The sequence below is a fragment of the Protopterus annectens genome, chromosome 3.part0 (assembly GCF_019279795.1).
Source record: "Protopterus annectens isolate FY-2018-M chromosome 3.part0, PAN1.0, whole genome shotgun sequence".
In the NCBI taxonomy this organism is placed as follows: Eukaryota; Metazoa; Chordata; order Ceratodontiformes; family Protopteridae; genus Protopterus; species Protopterus annectens.
This window is the reverse complement of record NC_056731.1, coordinates 1,274,232,834-1,274,254,256: the sequence shown is the minus strand read 5'-3', so window position 1 is coordinate 1,274,254,256 and position 21,423 is coordinate 1,274,232,834. Positions and strand designations below refer to the sequence as shown.

The 21,423-nt window shown below is 38.8% G+C and overlaps 1 protein-coding gene across 4 annotated transcripts in view; it reads left to right on the top strand.

Moving 5' to 3' along the window:
• LOC122796727 (exocyst complex component 3-like protein 4) overlaps positions 1-21,423 on the top strand; it is a 2,022,901-nt gene that overhangs the window by 1,622,213 nt on the left and 379,265 nt on the right. For all 4 annotated transcript variants that reach the window (XM_044065430.1, XM_044065431.1, XM_044065429.1 and 1 more), the window contains one exon: positions 19,495-19,602. In XM_044065430.1, coding sequence (XP_043921365.1) covers positions 19,495-19,602 — 108 coding nt within the window. The remainder of the gene's footprint in view (positions 1-19,494; positions 19,603-21,423) is intronic.

The following is a 21,423-nucleotide window of genomic DNA, read 5'->3' as shown; positions in this document are numbered from 1 at the left end:
CCACAGGGCCTCTGTAAACTCCAGTGTTAGTTAGTGTCTTTCCAAAAAAAAAAAACAGAAAGGCAAAAATGCCAGCAACCCTGTTATTACCAAGAAAGCTCTTACTCTAGGTCATAAGTCAACAAATGACAAGGTGAATTGCCTGTGCAGCCAGCTGGTCTGCTAACTCCTAGGCCCAAACTCTGGTGTGATCCGTATGGAGGATGCCAATGTCTATAGCCTACCCACGAATGCTACCATGGCACACACGTCAATTGGGTCTGAGGTTGATCAGCAAGCCCCAGCTTCTGAAGTCAGCATTTCAGATCTCGAGGGAGACATCCTGTCTACCTCGACTACCAAAACTTTAACCAAAGTCGCAATCAGATGACCACAGCCTCAGGTCACCCATTTTAAATGGGCACACAAACTGAAGTGAACCACTTCCTTTTTATTAGCCCCACCTCCAACCCCTTCTTCACAGACTGAAACCCAAGACATCCTGAAATAGCACAGGAGTTCATGGCCTTTATTACATCTAGAGAACCCTCTCATGCTTCTACTACTGTGGCTTCCCCATACAAAAGAAGTAAGGAGATGACTTTTCAGGAAGATGCAGATTCCTCTGGCTCTGAAGATGAGGAGGAATTGTCTTACTCTGGGCACTTTCTACTGCAAACATATGTAGATTCAGACTCAGATGTCTCCTTCTCTTCTACTTTACCCACTGAGGACATTTCTTTCTGGGCTACCCTGCATAAAATGAAGGACACTTTCACCTGGGAAAGCAAACAGGTGTCACATACTCAAACTCATTGCAGGAAACTGCTGAGTTGGCCCTCACCCAGGCCATTGGCTATTCCTCCTGCAAACGTAGTACTGGATGATCTCTTCGAAGAAATTGCTTTATCCCCTTAGTTTCTACCCCCTGCATATAGGAAACCAGACGGGTTTTACAGAGTGCTTGAATCTCTCACATGCACCTTTACAAAAATTCAAAGGCAGACCTTTCAGTAGTTTCCACTGACTCCATAAAAGGTGTACCTAAAGGGATCAGTTAGACATCCCCTGCCTAATGACAGGGAAAGTAGAATGATATAAAGATTTAGAAAAAAGCTTATTCCTCTGCCACACTGGCAATGAGAGATTTGCATCACCAGTTCTATATGCTAAAGTTCCTTGAATTTCTCCAGGACAAAATTCTAGCTAAGATAGACTCTATTGTGTATTAACCACCACACAACATACTCGCACGTAAAGCAGGTGCAAAGACCAAAAAGCATAACCAAACTAAAAAAAAGGCCAGCACCAAAGGATGAGAAAAAAATATGTAATATTAATATAATAATATGTAAACCATGAATCAGACCGGTTTTGGCCCCAAGGCCTTCATCAGTGATACACTCATAATATTCAAAGAATACTTAAATAGTATTCTAAGCACAAAAATTAAGCAGATCAATCAGCATTTAAAGACACAACATTGTATTGCTATTTTATTTCTCATCCGTTGGTGCTGGCCTCTTTTTTTGAGTTCTATTGTGTATTAAACTTTATTTAAGTAAAATCAGGAGACAGCCAGGGAAGCTTTACAAGTCACCAGACACTCCCTAAATTGTGGTTCTGATGTCTTGGATGCTTCTTGCAGAGCAACTGCCACAGGTTCTGTCATCCACAGACATGCATGGCTCAGGGCCAATCACGTGTCAGATCTGGTAAAGGCTAAACTACTACTTGGACCTCTCAAAGCTAAGCGAGTTTCTCAATATCCCAAAATTCAGTACACTTACTCTGCAAAAACCACTGCACTTGATCTTCCAAGATGCCTTCATGGTCACTCTAGACCTAAAAGATGCTTACTTCCATGTCCCTATAGCAGACAGTCACAGAAATTGCATACAGTTTGTAGCAAGAGGTTCTCACTTCCAGTACTTTTATTTACCATTTGGGCTATTTACTACTCCTAGAGTTTTCACAAAATATCTAGCTCCTTTGGTAGCACATTGCAGAACTCTGGGTCCATATTTATGACTGTCTCATTTAGGGAAAATCCACATCTAGGGTCTATATTAATGACATATTACAGTAGATTGCTTTCAGAAGGTAAGTCTCATCTTAAATCTTCAAAAATCACAAACTCTTCCTCAGACAAGGATCCTTTTTCTGGGAGCCCTATAGTTTTGGTGCAACAGAAAGCTTTCCTTCCCCAGGACAACATTGCTTTCTTGCTAGGCTGTCTGACCATTCTGCTTTGAATGCAACATGTCCCAGCAAGGGAATTCCTGAGGATACTGGAGTACATGGCATCCTGAATTTGTATGATCCCACTTTCAAAGTTACACATGAGAAAACTTCAATGGTTCCTAAAAAATGCTTGGGAACAGCATTCCCAGCCCATGGAAACCATATTGGATCATCAGTACAAACAGTTCAAACATAGCTTGCAAGGTCTACTTAGATTCCCTAAAAGTGCAGGACATTTGATTTCCTCAGCAAAGAAAATTACATATAAATGAGAAGAAGCTACTAGCAGTCTACCTGGCCATAAAAGCTTTCCACCAGAACCTAAAGAAGAATTGCACCCACAAACTAAAAAAAAATGTTTATTTTATCTTGTCTTGATGTTTCTTACATTTTAACACCAGTTTTGGACTCTATATCCTTTTTTTAATTTTTAAATGTAATTTCAGAGTCTGCCCACATGGTGATTTTTTAGTCTGCCTCTAGGTATCCCACAATGCATGTATACCCTGCTTTCTTTTAGTCAGTCAGGTTTAATTACCATTCGTTGCTTTTTAATGACTACTTAAAAGGCAAACAGGGATAATCACACAGAACAGTATTCTCAGTGCCTGTTACTACATTTTCTTTGTAAAGTGGACATTTTTTTTCTTTTGTTATGCCTGAGTTATAGTCCATAAACTCATCTCCCCTCCCCTTTGTATCTGTCAAAGTGGCAAAGGTAATTTCAGCTGTTTGCTTCTGTGATTGATAGCTCACAGCAGGAGAATAAGTTCATGTACTGTTGCCTTGTACCATCCACTCACCAACAGGGGGACACTTATTTTTGCTGCACCATAGCCTCTTTCTTTATTCAAATTTTAATCCTTATTAACTACTAACTAGTAACAGATTATTTGGCAAACCTTCCAACTCCATTTTTCACAGATTCCTGAGAAAGCAAAATTCTTAAGTAATTGTGTCGCAAGGCCATTAAAAAATAAGACAGTTTTTGTATAGCACTGTGATGCACTTAAAATAAGAATTTTTGCATCAATGTGCATTTTCTAAACAATAGTAATACAAGTGTAAACTATCGCATTATGAACTTAACAGAAGTCACCATTGATTACCTGATAACTTATGAGGGAAGGGTCAAACATAAGATAAAAAATTCACAAGCATTCTGCAAATTCAGCAACATTTGAGATGTATGGTCTTGGGACATTTACTTCTTATTGTACTGTTGTCTGTATTTGCTCCCTGTAATTTGTCTCTTGCAACATGAAGATTTATCCACATTGACTGCAGTAAATTTCTTAAGTTAGTACATCATTGTTAATGCATCTCCTCCAGTTTATTTTTCACACATTATAACTCAGCATGCAGCCCTCCCTTCACTGTTTGTTTCTGATTCCAGTCACGTCAGTTTTTCATTCCTCTTTATAAATCCATCTCATGTATTATTGTTTATTGTGTTTATGTAAATGTGTTTATTCCTTTCTCTTTTTAATTCCAGGATACCGCCATTTGTGTTTCTTAAAGCTCACATGTCACATATTACAATGAAAGTAAAACTGTTTAATATAAAGACATCGATATATAAAGAAGTTGACATATAGCGAATGATTGACAGTTACATGTTCTACAGGTTTTACAGGATGGTGTTACTGATGTCTAACACCATACTTCTGAAGAAAAAAACAGTGCCAGTGAACTGACTAGTGCTGGTAGCCATTTTGTCTTCTTAATTTTCTTTCTGTTTGGAATATTTTTGAATCAATCTTCTAGACAATTTCACAAATTACTTCTGAACATTTTTACTACAATGAATAGGACTGATATAAAAGCTATTGGGCAGCACAAATTGGCATACATCTTTTATGACAGTTGGCATTATACACTAGTAGTTGTATAATGGTTACATTTTTGTCTCCCATACACAAAGTAAAAAGTTCAAGTCTGACCTCTATGCAATACCTGTATGGAGTTTGCATACTCTCCCTGTGTCTCTGTGGGGTTCCTCCCACCGCCCCAAAACATGCTAAATTGTTCCACCTCAAACTCACCCAAGAATGGAACTGTGGCCAGCAGTATAGGCTCTAGATGGTGCTTATAGGTAGAAGAATTGCATAGAATAACCGCTTTGGGCATCAGCTGTGGTGAGGAGTTTCTGCAAAATAGGAGAACATGGATCACAGACTGTGTGCCATGTCAGGGCTAGCCACTTGGTGGTGTAAAAATTGTCTCTAGGTGATTCAGTCATGTTGACTAATAACACCAAATGGGCATGGATATTTGCCAGTGGTGGGATGAGGATCTGGCCTACTTGACCTATGCCAGGGACCCATGTTAACGGTTGGAGGGATGTATGTACCCTTATTAGCCAGTATGTGTCTGCTATAATGCTCAGTAGCCCTGGGTCAGTTAGCTTCTGGCCGGCCAGTATCAAGGTGCCCAGACTGTGTTACCTGGGATAGCTGTTTTGAGCGAATGCTAGATGTAAAACCAAACAACCTGCCACCGTTCATAATTCAGTCTATGTACCACAGCAGGATTGTGATAATGAAGAAAAGAGTGCATTCAGACAGCAGTTTAAGGACCTTCTAGATGAAGCAGTACGACATGAATTTGTGTTGATAATGGGTGAACTGAATACACATATCAGGACAGAGAACAAGGTATGAGGACTGCCTGGGTCTACATGGGTGGGGTAACAGGAGTAAAGAAGGAGAAGCCATTCTAGATTTCAGTCTGAAAAAAAATGGCTTCAGTCTGGCCAACATATCAAGAGAGACATTCACAAAATCACATACAAGTGTGACCATCATACAACTCAGGTAGACTTCCTCCTAGTAAGGAAAGGGCATTGGGGTAGAATCAGAGATTGCAAAGTCATCCCCATTGAAACAGTCAGCCCACAGCATAAACCACTGGTTGCCACAATCAGTTGCAAGCAGTGGTCAGAGAAGGCTCTAAGGTCAAAAGAAATTAGGCTGTAGACCTGGAAATTGACTGAAGAGAATGTACAGGAGTTCAGCACATTACTTAGGGTTCTGCCACCTCAGGAAGAAGAGGAAATAAGTGCAACTGAAGAAGAATAGAACTGTCTCAAAACAGCATGTGTGAGGACTATTGAACAGATATGTGGCTGTGCTAGGTATGGAAATAAGGCCCATAAGGAAGGCTGGTGATGGAATGCAGAAGTCCAGGAAGTCATCAAAAGAAAGAAGTAGTGCTGAAAAAAGTGGGAGATAGGAAAAACAGACCAGGCTAGAAGGAATACTGGTTGACTAACAAAGGAGGCTAAGGGGAGTTGCAGTAGCAAAGAACAAGGCATCAGAGGCACTCTACCAGCTTCTGGAAAGTGACAAAGTAGACATCATGAAGAAACTCTATCAGGTTGTAAGGCAAAGACAGAAAGATAAAGAAGACAGTCAAACACCCCTTATAAGTGATGCCAGCAACAATCTGCTCTCCAGTCCACAGGACATCTAAAGCAGATAGAAAGAGTTCTGAATGAAGAAAAAACTCACTGAAGCTTTACTGTCCCAAACACAGCATACAATTAAAGAAAAGGAGGAGCCTGGCATAGAAGAAGTAAGAACAACTCTAAGAAAAATTAAGTCAAGGAAACCACCATGGTCAAATGAGGTCACAACAGATATGATCAAGATATTGGGTGAGATAGGGGAGAAATGGCTCCTGAGGGTACTCATAACAGTGTGGAGAGAAAGACATATTCCAGGTAACTGAAGAATAAGCATACTAGTGCCAGTGTACAAGACCAAAGAGGACGTACACAACTGTTGGCAGCACAGAAGTATCAAACTCCTGTCACACTGCATGAAAGTTCTGCAAAGGGTGAGAAACAAATATGCAGAGTTGTAGAAAGTAAGATGGGAGATGAGCAGTTCAAATTCAGATTAGAATGTAGCACAATCGACCCGATGTGGAACACATAGCTGAGAAGAGGGTAGAGATGAGGAAATGAGCATTCCTAGACATTGGGAAAACATGTGACAAGATCCCAAGAAAGCTGATCTGGGCAGTCTTGCAATGATTCAAAGTCCCAGAAACAGCAGTAAAATTATTGCAGGCTATGTACAAGGACCAATAATGTGAGTACAAATGGTGTTTGGTCTCAGAGGGGTTCCTAGGGGCAGTACATGTGCATCAGGGTTCAGATCTGAGCCTACTGCTGTTCATACTGGGGATAGACTTTATTAGCAAAACACTTGGAGAGGGCAGCTCAACAAAGCTGTTGTATGTAGGCAATGTGGCATTTCAGGCAGACTCTCAGCAAGAACTCCAGGGAATGGAATGCAAAACAACTGAAGGAACATGGGATGAAACTGAGTACTGATAAGACAGTTGTAATGGCAGCAAACTGGGGTCATCGGAAGAAGCTGAGAATTGAGGTAGAAGGGAAGATTGTGGAACAGGTTAGCAGCTTCAGATATCTGGGAGGGTGGCTGAGGAGTAGGGAAGTCTGAATGAGGCTATGAAAGCTAGAATTAGAGGAGTTACAGCCAACTGGCACAGAGTAGCAGGGATAGTTGTATGACAGAAGAATGCCAAAAAAGCTGAAATGTAAGGTGTACAAAACAGTGGTGCAACCAGTACTACTGTATAATACAGAAACCTGGGCACTAAAGGCAGAGCATTTGAGGAAGCTAGTGATGGAGATGAAGAGCCTGAGAAGGGTGGTAGGATGCACACTGTGGGAAACAAAAATCAGGACATAAGAGCAGAAGCCAAAGTAGCTCCAACTGCAGAAAAGGTCGAAGAGAACAGATTATGGTTGTTTTGGTCACGTGCAGAAAAGCAGAACACAATCTGGTGAAGAAGATTTGTGATAGACAGGAACTAGGTAAATGGAAACAAGGACATCCATCAGAGAGATAGATTGTATGAGAGAAGATCTGTGGCAAGCAGGCATGGCTGATGAAGAAGGTAGGAGAATGGCATTGAATCAAGAGAGATGGTGACAGTTGACATGACACCCCAACACCATATAGAAAAATGGCAAAAGGGTGGTTGATGATGATGATGATGCACTATGCAGTAGTACTGGTGATGCAGTATGCATACTTGCATAAAAATTATGTAAACACTAGAATAAGGCATTATATAAATTTCAGACTACCTAACAGACTACGTAGTCAGATGAAAATTGACATTGTATACACTATACTTAAATTTCAAAGGATTGATTTATGGAGATAGCCACATAATGGCGGAGTGACTGTAAGCTTATAATTTTATGAAAAACTGTCCATTATTGTGTCATGTACAACGCATTGGCTTATCTGCTGCTATGTGCTGAACAAGACAAAAGAAGTATGTTGTACATCCAGGTGTTGGCTGTGTACCTGCCTTAATTCCCTGCAGCTGTGTTATGCAGGCTGTTCTGTATTTCACTGGGTTGTGCTAATCTGTGCATTGTATTCCACTTCATGACTACCTGGTGCTATGCAAATCAATTGCAATATGCAGCATATTTATGAATCTCTCCATGGTATTCCTCATGTATATAAGGTGTGTTAGACAAATATGGCATACCACCAGTGGCACTGGCAAAGGGAGGAAAGGAGAGAGGGGTCCCCTTGGAACTGAGCATTGATTGCTATATTGTGGGAGAGGTGACTCAGCACAATAATCATTACATAAACTAATGAGTTGTGGGAGTATTACAAGACTAGGCAATAGATATTAGGGAAATTAGTGGAAAGTGGGTGGTGGAGATAGATGCAATTGGTCAGTATTCCTGAACATTATGTGAGTGGGACAGTGGACCTTAGATCATAGGCAAACTGTACTGAATAAATAAGGTGGAAGTAGGGATTTACTGATCATGAGCATTTTTATACAGTGTTGCTAAGGGAGTGGTCAAACCATACCAGTATTATACTTTACTTGACTGTATTGCTTTTGCAGCAGTATATTTACAAAGCCTTACACTGAGTTCCACGGCAGGGCAGATTAGAACATGTAGTAGGAGTGACCACTGTTGTGTACTGACACAGGTGGCATTAAGTTGCAGAACATCAGTGCTTTATTTCTTCTGTTCGCTAATCAGCAACAACATTGCAAGTACATCTAGGAAAACAGGGAAAAGGAACATACAATGAACTAAGAAAAAAAAGACGAGGCAAATTCCACTCAAGTCACTGTGCATTCTGCTACACTGCAAGAAAGCTTGAAAAGGATTTACTGTCCCTTCCTCCTAGACAACATTATCCTCTAAAAAGGCAAGCTAAGGGATCATCTTTCAGTGGCATCCTGGAACATCTTCTGGAGACTCCATACTGGTAGCTGTGTGCTCTTTGGGAAGCAAGTCAAGTGGCATTAAAACTCTTACCTCATGCTGTGACATAAAAGGTTGTTGGCTATCATATTCTAGTGAGGTTTTCATGCAACTACTTTCCTTAAAGTGCATGTAGCCCTCAACTCCTTCCTCAGCTGGTGAATGTAGCTCCAAGTGAATCAAGAGTCGTCTTCTTTATCTTCTAAGACACAGACCTCAGTGCCTTTATGACTGTTACTGGCAGTTCATGGGACAGTGGCATAAATAATTGCTAGCATTCATACCATCTTTTGCTTTGAAACACTCCTCTGTTTTTTTGTAAATGTGTTGCACTGAGCCTATTCTTTAAGCTGCAAGTCAGATGTTAGGTCAGGGTGAAGCTAATTTAAACATGTCTTTAAGATCATGTGCATTGCGACAAAACAAAATGCAACATCTGCATTCTACAAAGTAATGCTTTTATGTGAAAATAGGAATGTAAAATAACTAAAGCTTCATAGCCAATCCTCTCGCCTGTGCAGATGTCATGGGTGTCATTCAAGGATATCGAGTTGGTGATAGCTGTCCTGTCTTGGTTTTCACAAAACATTCAGCACTGTTGAAGGTATTTTCTCATACATACCCATTACCCTTTTAACAGTACATGTGCTAACTTAATGGGAAATGGGTATGTATTTGCCATAGCTCTCAACTGTACAGATTTTTGCAGAATGTCCAGATTTTTGTCTCATATTTTTGGTCTGTTTCTCATAAAATTGTGTTTTTCCGGCAAGTTAATGGCAAATCATTGAGGACTAAAGTCTGAAAATAATGGTAGACATTTGAGTTATAGACCTCATGCCCTTCAATAAATTCATACTAATGCAAAGCATGTTATTCTATCAACTTCAAGTTTCTAAGAGCAATATTTAAAATCTGTCCCTATTTTGTGGTCTTTGTCTCCCCATTATTTATGGCTTTGTCTAGATTTCTTGCTTTAAGAGGTTGAGAGGTGTGATTTGTGCTAATTCCCTTTTTTTTGAATGCATATACCCCCCCTCCACACACACACACACACACACACACACACACACACACACACACACACACACACACACACACACACACACACACACACACACAAATACAGATACAAGAGTTCAAACTTTCAAACTTCTGGAACATAGGTTATGTTAATCATTAAGTGTTAATGTTGCTTGGGGGACGATACTTTGACTTTGTGTTTTTTTTTATTATTTATTTTATTTTTTCATAGCCAGAGTAATTGCTAGATAGCACAGTACCAGAACCCCCAACTTCACATCATCACAGTGCTAGGTGTGATGATATGGGTCGCAGTAGGCATGAGACCAGGAGAAAAAGCAAATGATACCTCTCAACCTCTTAGCACAAGAATTCTGGATCAAGCCAAACATAATGGGGAGGACAAAGGCTTAAAATAGGGACAATTTTTAAATATTGCTCTCATTAACTTGCAAAGTTGATAGAATACATGGTTTTGAATTAGCATGTACTTTCTGAAGGTGTGAAATCTAAAACTTAAATGTCTGTCATTAATCCTCAAAGATTTACCAGAAAGCCACAAATTTTATGAGGAGCAGACAAAAACAATGAAACAAAAATCTGGATATTCTACGAAAATCTGGCCAGTTGAGAGGTATGAAGCAACTTTGTTTTTTTATGAAGGATCTAATGTTTAAATGACAGTGAATTTCTTGGTGGTTACTTCAAGTTGGAGTAGCAGATCATTGATTTACTAAGAGGAGTGTCATTGGAGTGATTTCGCTAGGTAAGACGTTCCCCTTGCACATGATCTATAAGTCTCCTGTTCAACAAGCCTTCCGGACTGCAGTCAATACTGGCACAAGAAGTTACATATTACTATGGCAAGAATTTTTTCAGCATTAGGTCTCATTTACCAACAGCAACTCTTTTGGGATTATCCGTACTGGTTTGTGCCATTAGAAGGAATATTGAAAGGAGCCATCTTGGTATAACAAATATGATTATACTGCAAGAATACCTGGAAGTCCTTTGAAGTCAGTCATGGGCTGTTGTCCGATACAGTTGTATCTGGTAGACAAAGCAGGACAAACAACTTCCTCATTATCAGCATAATAGTATTTGATGTTGCTAAGGCAATTAGGCTGCCTCCAGTCATTCATGGAAGAATTTGGTAATAAAAAAGAATGATTGTCCATGAAAGGGGCGCACATGGTTAATGATGGGTTCTTGGGCACTTCACACAGGTGAGCTTTACTCCTTTTTGGGGCATGCTGAGCAGATTGTACTGAGGGACATTTAGTGACCCACATTTCAATGTTTCTATCCAATTTAGGCCACCATCTGGCAAGTGCCTTTATGCTGGCAATTCCTGAATGCTCCTCATGCTAGGTAACAAGTATTATGCTTTATTCTTCCTTTGGAATTATGACTCCATTTCAATGGAAAAATAGCTCCTGTATGCAGCTAACTTATGTTGGTACATTTCCGAAAGTTTGAATTCCTCACTTAATTTTTCCTTTAGCCATCCCCTCCATACCCAGTTGAATATACAAGTTAGTATTTGGTCTACAGATGTTGTATGAGCAATGCTGGATGCTTGCAGTGAGTTTTTTTAGACAGATGGCAGCATGAGAGCATATAATACAGGTGGAACTTGAAATTCTGGAATCTCCACTTCTGGTACAAGCAACTTTATGCATCTGGTGTGGCAATTTCTCTGCCAGGACAGAACTGTTGTTCAAATCATACGCATTCAGGAGTAATGACTGCATGAGCCTGCAAGATGAAATAATTTGAGGTGTTGGGCCATTAGTTTTTAGCAGTCCTAATGTTTCTATCCAGTTTAGACCGCAATCTGGCAAATGCCTTCATGCTCATGGTCTTTTATAATACTGTAACATATGCCATACAAATACTTGTGATATTTCTTTAACATGGCCACAGTGACCAGAGCTTCCTTGTTAAACTGAGCATAATTTATTTCAGTAGTAGGTACAGTTCTTGAATAATAAGTCATTGGAACTCCACAACCACCATTGAGCTCATGGCTTAAGACAACAGCAGTGCCATGAGGTGTGGTATGACACATTAGATTCAATGTTTCTTCTACGCGCAATTTGTCAGAAGCACTTTCTAAACATCCTCAAAAGAATTCTCTTGAGTACATGTCTACTTCCAGGTAGCAATTCCTGCAAGAAGTCTGTGGAGAGGCCCAGCTGTAGTGGCTTTAATCTTTAGGAAGGAAGGAAAAGTTCAATATTGCTAGGAATGCCTGTAATTACTGTTTATTTTTTGCTTTTTTGTGCATCATGGATAGCTTTGATGTTCATGTCAGTAGGATAGATCACTTCTGCACCATCATTAAAACTAAGGAACTTAACACTTGATGCCCCAAACACATACTTATTTCCTTTAATCTCAGCCTGACATCTGCAGACTTTTGGAGCACTTTATGCAGCTATCCATGCAAGAGTTTGCATAAAAACTGCCCCAATCAGAATAACGTCCAGGTAAGGTTCTACTCCTTGGAGACCAAACAGAGTCATCCACTGATTTTTGGAAGATTCTGGTGCATTGCAAACTCCATACTTTATGCAAGTAGCTTTACTGGCATCCTTATTTGTGATAATTTCCACTGCCTCTGAAGCTGCATTATCCACTGGTAATTTTGATAAGCACAGTGGCACAGCAGATAGCATTGTCATATCACAGCAAGAGGTTCCCTTTTTCAAAACTCAGCTGGGGTACCTCCTCTGTAGAGTCTGCATACCATCCATGTATTTGTGTGGGCTTTCTCCAGGTGTTCTGGTTTCCACTCACATCCCAAAGACTTGCACTGTGTGAATTGGACACACTAAATTGACTATCAGTGTGAGTGTGCATGTCAGTGTGTGATATGGAAGAACAAGGACAGCAGGGCTAGCCACATGGCAGTGTGAACCTTGGCTCTAGATGATTGTAACTGAGGTGATACCCCAACCCCATGTGCAAAAATAGGAAAAGGAAGTTGTGGCTGTATGGCTGGACAGATTTGCCAGGTATATGACTGACATCAGTAGTTTGATATGAGTGAACGTATAATGCTTTGCTTATTGCCCACTTGTAGTCATCACATATCCTCATGTCCCCACTTGGTTAAAGACCAGGGACTTCAGGCTTAACCCATGTGAGGTGTGTCACTCGAACTAATGCACCTTGTTTCACCAAGTGGTTTATATCTGTTTCTAATTTTAAAACAACAAACAATAGGCAGGCAACAGTAATTCTTATTACATTAGTTAAAAAAATGGTAGCCATATTTAAAACCAGATTCATAGTCACATGTTCAGTCACCTCACATAACACCATGTCACCTGATACAATTCTCATTTCTATAACACATGTAGCTAAAAGTTGTATAAACAATTGTGTAAAAAATGTATATACACATTCCTATTGACTTAATACTGAAATTCATATGTACATATACAAAGAATACATAAATATACATGAAAAAGCCAGCTAAAACATCCAAAAAACAGTATTTGTTATTGTGTACATAAAAATTGTTACATGTCACTAATCAACCTGAGTAAATTTCAGTTGAATGTCATCAATGCATGTACTTGTCATAAGGGGGGGGGGGCGAGAAATTTATGTGTATATAACAAACACAAAGAGTGCCCCAAATTATGTGTCTATTCACCTGAGTATTAGCCTTATGTTAACATTTTAAACTCCTCAGTTTCAAGACACATGCCAAAGAGCATGCATCGTTCAACCCTGGTGTCACATAGGCCCTGGTCCTAAGCTGCCAAATCAGCTCTTTCACCTCAAGTTTTAAGCCTAATGGACCGCCCCTGATGTCAAATTCAATTTGGTCGATCACTCTGAATGTGAAGGAATGACCAGGGTTTTCTACCACATGTTTTGTGAGAGCATTGTCTGTTTTGGCTTTCCTAATGTGGTAAATATGCTTGTACACTCTTTCCCTTAGTTTACGCTCAGTCTTGCCGATGTAAAAACCGGTACAAGAATGGCAGGAAGTGAGGTAAACAACCATAGTGGAATTGCAATTAAATCTGCTGTTACAAGTGAATTTTTCATCCAAGATATTAAATCGGTTACCTGTCTGCATAAACCTGCAATAAGAGCAGGCTTCACATTTGTACATACCTGGAATATGTATCATATTTGGAGGTGGCAGTTCCAAGAGGTTTTTCAAATTAATGCCCCTCCTATAAACTACATTTGGTGCAGGTCCAAATTTAATAAATTCTTTATTCCAATTCTTTTGAAAAATCTGTCTAATGTTTTCACCATCTGAACTAAACATAGTAATGAAGGTGCACCTATGATCGACCCTTAGGTTACTTTCACCTCCAACTGGTACCCTATCATCAATACTCATCCCCTGATTGCTGTTATCTAAAATGGCTTTAAAATGGCCATTTGTCCTTTTATTTTGAACTTCCTCAAATAGGTTGCTCAACTTGTCTACAGGGTATACTCTGTTTGTGAACATTTGCAATAACAATCTACATTCCTCCTCAAAGTCAATGACTGTAGTACACATTCTTGCGGCCCTGACAAGTTGTCCCTTTACTATGGACCTTTTTTGATGTTGGGGGTGGGCACTACTGTAATGGAGGAAGAAGTTACAATGTGTCCTTCTGATGTATTTTGGCTAAATACTGTTTGTTGGCATTATCCTTCCTTAATTCAACATCAAAATAAGCTATTCTTTCAGTATGAAATATGTGGGTGAATACCAGAAAATCCGTCGTGTTGTGGCAGTATGTCATAAATTCCTTAAACGTACTTTCTTCTCTCTTAAAGATCAAAAAAATATCGTCCAAAAATCTGGTATAGAAATTAATCTCACCCTTAAATCTGTTTATGGTGTTATGCACAAATTGGTCCTCCCAAAAGGCCATTACTAGGTTAGCAAAACTGCCCCCCACTGGGGATCCCATTGCCACCCCACCGTTCTGTAAACAAAACTGGCCGTTGAACAAAAAGAAATTGTTGGACAAAATTATGTCCAACAGTACTGTTATTAGGCCAATTTCAGATGCAGATGCCCCTCTTTTTACTAATAGTAACTCAAGCCATTCAATACCCACATCACGTGGGATGACGGTGTACAAATCTTTGACGTCAATTGTGGCAAAGTTAAAATCAGGGTGAAAGGCCTGGTTGTTTATTGCTTCCATAAAAGACCAGGAGTCCTTGCAAATTGGTAATAGTTGACTCTGGAGGTGATTTTAAGATTTTTAATTACTCGGAATATATTGTTCAACCGGAATTAGTTAATGTCCTTTCTAAAGGCTTGACATTTGTACCAACTAAAAGAATGGACATTCGTGGTGTTTGGATTGACTTAAAGTTGTACTTACGGAAACTCAATTTAAACCTATTGTTCAATAATGAGTTGAGTGTAAATGCAGAGCGTAAAGTACCCAGCGTTTACAATCCACCCTTACATCCATTGTTGGATATATTTGGAAGGATGTGTGACATTGACCTTAGGTGTTTATCGGCTTCCAAAAGGAATAGGTTCAACAATGTGAATAATCTAGGGAGTGAAGCCTTTAACATGTCAAGGGATGAATGGGTTTTGATAGACACCTTGAGGAATGCTGATGTAAGAATTGTTAAGGCTGACAAGGATGGTGGTTTGGTGTTGTTTGATCATACAAACTACATACAGAGAATGGAAAATGTGCTTAATTTGGCTACATATATGCAGGTTTCTTTAAGCAAGGTGAACCAAGCATACAACCGTATTAAGGTGTTTGTTAACGACTTGATCATGGAGAACAGGATTGATCTAAATTTGGTAAATTAATTAACTATGGTTTCCCCTAAAACCCCTGTGATTTTCGGGATTCCAAAAATCCACAAATACTTGATGGACCCTCCCATGTGCCCAATTGTGGATAGAAGGGATTCAGTGACATACCCACTGGCAACATTTGTGTACAGTTTGTTGAAAAAATACGTATCAAGGGAACCCTTTATTTGCAAGGACTCCTGGTCTTTTTTGGAAGAAATAAACAACCAGGTCTTTCACCCTGATTTTAACTTTGCCACAATTGATGTCACAGATTTGTACACCATCATCCCACGTGATGTGGGTATTGAATGGCTCGGTTTACTATTAGTAAAAAGAGGGGCATCTGCATCTGAAATCGGCCTAATAACAGTACTGTTGGACATAATTTTGTCCAACAATTTCTTTTTGTTCAACGGCCAGTTTTATTTACAGACCAGTGGGGTGGTAATGGGGTCCCCAGTGGGGGGCAGTTTTGCTAACCTAGTAATGGCCTTTTGGGAGGACCAATTTGTGCATTACACCATAAAAAGATTTAAGGGTGAGATTCATTACTGTACCAGATTTTTGGACGATATTTTATTGATCTTTAAGGGAGAAGAAAGTACGTTTAAGGAATTTATGACATACTGCAACAACACGATGGATTTTCTGGTATTCACCCACGTATTTCATACTGAAGGAATAGCTTTTCTTGATGTTGAAGTAAGGAAGGATGATGCCAACAAACAGTATTTAGCCAAAATACATCAGAAGGACACTTATTTTAACTCCTTCCTCCATTACAGTAGTGCCCACCCCCAACATCAAAAAAGGTCCATAGCAAAGGGACAACTGGTCAGTGCCACAAGAATGTGTACTACAGTCATTGACATTGAGGAGGAGTGTAGATTGTTATTGCAAATGTTCACAAACAGAGGATACCCTGTAGACATGTTGAGCAACCTATTTGAGGAAGTTCAAAATAGAAGGACAAATGGCTATTTTAAAGCCATTTTAGATGACAGCAATCAGGGGATGAGTATTGATGATAGGGTACCAGTTGGAGGTGGAAGTAACCTAAAGGTCAATTATAGGTACGCCTTCATTACTATGTTTAGTTCAGATGCTGAAAACATTAGACAGATTTTGCAAAAGAATTTGAATATTTTCCATTTAGACAAAGAATTTATTAAATTTGGACCTGCACCAAATGAAGTTTATAGGAGGGGGATTAATATGAAAAACCTCTTGGAACTGCCACCCCCAAAGATGATATGTATTCCAGGTATGTACAAATTCGAAGCCTGCTCTTATTGCAGGTTTATGCAAACAGGTAACTGATTTAACATCTTGGATGAAAAACTCACTTGTAAGGGCAGATTTAATTGCAATTCCACTATGGTTGTTTACGTCGCTTCCTGCCAGTCTTGTACAGGTGTTTACATCAGCAAGACTGAGCGTAAACTAAGGGAAAGAGTGTACAAGCATATTTACCACATTAGTTGAGCCAAAGCAGACAACACTCTTGCAAAACATGTGGTAGAAAACCCTGGTCATTCCTTCACATTCAGGGTGGTCGACCAAATTGAATTTGACATCAGAGGTGGTCCATTAGGCTTAAAACTTGAGGTGAAGGAGCTGATTTGGCAGCTTAGAACCAGGTCCTATGTTACACCAGGGTTGAACGAAGTATGCTCTTTGGCACGTGTCTTGAAACTGAGGAGTTTAAAACATTAATATAAGGCTAATACTCAGGTGAATAGACACGTAATTTGGAGGACTCTTTGTGTTTGTTATATACACATAAATCCCCCGCCCCCTTATGCACAAGTATATGCATTTATGACATTCAACTGAAATTTATTCAGGTTGATTAGTGACATGTAACAATTTTTATGTACACAGTAACAAATATTGTTTTTTGGATGTTTTAGCTGGCTTTTTCATGTACATTTATGTATTCTTTGTATATGTACATATGAATTTGAGTATTAAGTCAATAGGAAAGTGTATACACATTTTATACACAATTGTTTATACAATTTTTAGGTACATGTGTTATAGAAATGAGAATTGTATCAGGTGACACGGTGTTATGTGAGGTGTCTGAACATGTGACTATGAATCTGGTTTTAAATATGGCTACCATTCTTTTAACTAATGTCTGATGAAGTTGAGTGTAAGAATACTTGACGAAAGCGCTAGCCATAAAAGTTTAAGAATTGCTGTTGCCTGCCTATTTTTTGTTGTTTTTCAGTAGTTTGTTTGCAGTTTGACTCTACGCTTGTTTCTAATTTTCCTTAAGTCTTGATTTCAGACATGTGGGTGCTATGTCAAGGTTCAAGGGTAATGAAATAAGTACTCCTTTGGATTTGGTTCTGCCTTCCTCAAATACATTTTGAAAGGATGCAGTGTAGTGAAGCTGTCTAGTACTGTTAGTCAAATACCAGGGGTTCAAACCATTCCCACCATTCATCCCAGTAACCTTCATTAACGATGAAGTGCAATTTATCATGTTCCTTCCTATGATGGGCATTGACAAAGCAGGCAACTAACAGCTTAACATCATATTTTTCATAGTGAACAAGGTGCATATCGTATAATACAACAGGGGGAATACTCACTGCCCACAGTGTGTCATTTGTTTCCCCCTAAATTAGCAAATCATCACATCCTGAATCCACCTCCATTATGCACGGGACACTATACAGCATTCCACTGATAAAATGCTTAAATCTAACTGTGACAATTCCCACACTTTTATGACTTTTGACAAATTAACATTTTTATATATTTTTTCCCTATGAACCTACAAAGTTTGCATTGGGTTGTTGCTCTACTATACTGGAAAGAACTTCCCTTCATTACCTTGTCCATTTCCAGTTGTACTTCTTGGTTGCGCACCCTCTACCAATGTCCCTGGTGTTTGCCTTTATAAACAAACTGCTTCTCAGAAGTGACAACTGCTGCATCTGTGGTTTCCTTCACAGCTATTATAATTTCCTTGGACTAAGTCTGAAATGTCTGAATGCACAAAGTACAGTTTTATATTAACATCCTTATTCTGTAGTTGACGGTTTTGTGATGATGGACTCCTGAATGCAAAGATGTAGCCATATATGTTGGAGCTTCCTCCTGATCTATGGCAAAAGTCAAATTCATGTTTGCTAGGAGTCACTTTGTAAGACCTCGACCCCCTAACCTCACACAAAAGTCTGTTCCTGAGAAGACAGTCCTGACAATCTCCTAAGTTCTGCATTATAAGCCACAATATCTTCATCTGGATTTTGATTGTGTCTATTAAAGTATAAATGCTGTACTTTCTCTAAGGGTCTTGGTGTAAAATATTTCTTTAACAGCATGACTATTTCTTGAATTGGCTGGTCACTTGGTTTAGCTGGAAAGATAAATAAATTTAAAATTTCATGTTTTACTGTCAAAAGTACTTACCAACACTCCATGTTCCCAGCCGTCATCCATTGCCTGTTTTATTAAAAAAAGGTTTACTCTGTGTGTGTACAAGTCCTTTCAACCTGGGTTGGCAGTATCAAACTCCTCAGTGTGAATTAACAACATCATCTAAAGCACAGATGTACATACTATACCTTGGACTTAAGTTATGATGTCTTTACTGATCAGTTGTAAAAGACATACTAAGTATCGCAAATTCATCACCAGTATTCTGAATTGACATAGTTGCACAATATCAAGGCTTAATTTTCTTGTGCAACAGCACTGTGAGTGCATCTGTAGAAATGAAGGAAACAAGGAGCAACATTACACAAGAAAAAACAATTTGAAGGCTAACTCTCACACAAGCAACACCACCACCTCTTTGTCCTGGAAGGTTACAACAATATATACCATTGTGTCACCAGATTAACGAACTAATGTATTTATTACATAGGCAGGCAGTGCTATGCGATTTGGATCACAGTATAACTAGGTCACAGTTGCAGGATGCACTGTACATTGAATCAGTTTCCATGAATTTCACTGAGCCATTGTTTGATTTTGTACGATTGTCTTACAGATTTGAAAATAAATGTGTTAAAAATTATACACATTGCAGTACAGCAATGTAGAGAAAAGCAAACTAATTAAATGAAATGCCATAGACTTAGTTCTGTTGAATCATAACAAATTGTATCACTGTGTAAGTGACAGCCATTTTCTATTACAGAATTCCAAACATTGTAGAAGACTGGGCAATGAATGATGTAGCTGGTCAGAACATTTCTAGACTTCTGGGTCATTTACTGGCAATCATTAACAGCTTTCAGGACTTAAAGTAAGTGTATACAGTTTTAACTATTTTATATATATATATATATGGTTCTACCTGACTTTTGGTGTGCTTGTGTTGTGTGTGTGTTTGTGGAATGGGGATGTGTTTTGTTTTCAGTTGTTATTGTGGTGTGCAGTGTGATTATGTCAGGTAGAACCATATATATATATATATATATATATTTTTTTTTTTTTTTTTTTTCATGCTTGTCCCCAATTGAGCTTCATTCTTTCGCTTCTACTATTGACCTATTTGTTTCGTTTGGGTTGGCAAAATCTGTCCATAACACTAGCAACAGGTGGCTGTTCTGTCTACAGGGATGATACCCTTAATAACATCAAGTTCTGTAGTTTCCATCTTTGAAATGTCAAAGAAAAGAACATTATAATATGAAAGGCTAGGGACATTTTGTTTCACTGTAGAGAAACTCAAACACAGAAGGAGACAGACCAGGATTACTCCCAAGAGGACCTGGTATGCATTGAAACTATGTGCATGTCATACTGTACTGTTGTGGTTGTCTCCACTGAGTGCTTGTCCACTAGATACACTATTTGGGGTACCTTGCCCTCCAGTCTCTACTAGATGGTGTCCCATTATAACAAAACTCTTCTTGTTGAAGGAGAGCTGATGTCAGCTCCTTGATTTTGCTTGTCTCTGGCCAGCTGTCCATCTAATAGAGTGTATATCACATCATCGAAAGCTCAAAATTCCGAAGCGCACAACATCGAACCACATAGCATTGAAAGGGGGAGAAAAATAACAAAATGTGGAGTGCACATTAACAGATTGCTACATGCAGGGGTCAAGACCCCCTGCACCCCCTACACCCTCCCATACCCCCTGCCATTTAAATGTACCACTTTGGAGATCGCACTTCAGTGCACTACAGTGTGGAAATGGAAGACTTCCATTTCCTACAATATAGCATGATCTCGGAGTTGGTATATTTAAGTAGCGGGGTGTGTGGGGCACATGGGGGCTTGCCCCTTCCCTACACCCTTAATGTTCCATGTCCCCGTTCACAACGTTTCGATGTTTTGTTGGTTCAAGATATTGTGTTCGATGTTGTGCGCTTCATAATTTTGAGCTTTCGATGATGTGATATAAACCCATCTAATATCACAAAGTTAACAAGTGAAGTGGTAGGAGAAAGCTGGTAAAAAAGCTGGTAAAAAAGTGATGCTGTAATCACTACAACCAGAATGTTTTATTAGGTAATCGCTTTCGGTGGTGAAAATGTCCCACCTTCATCAGACCAGGAACAACCTCAAATATTACACTTATATAGTCATATCAACAAATTAATTGATGATTTAATCACTAAAAACCAATTAATTAATTAATTAATTAATTAATTAATTAAATTACCAAAATGTATATATATAAAAATAACCTTACACAATTTAAATACAATGTTAAAAACACCATGTACAATATTATATCTCACTAATATTAATAATGACTTACAAAATATAAAATAAATTACATACTAAATGCTGCTAGGAAACTTAGATAGAAACTATAATACTATAATACATGCTAAATAACAATCCCCAAAATAGCACAAGAAAGGAAATATAAAAAGGAGAAAAAAAGAAGAAAAAAGAAGAAAGGACTCTGTGCACACATAATATGTATAACATCAAGCACATATCTGTTTACATAAATTATGTTTTAAATATGTTTTAAATACATGTTAGCTAAAATCAACTGTGCTGCAACACTATTATATAAATATAAAAGTTAAAATTAAAATTGAAACTAAAACTAGTTAATTATGCTAACTTTTTTAATAATACTATATATGCTGTATAACCATAT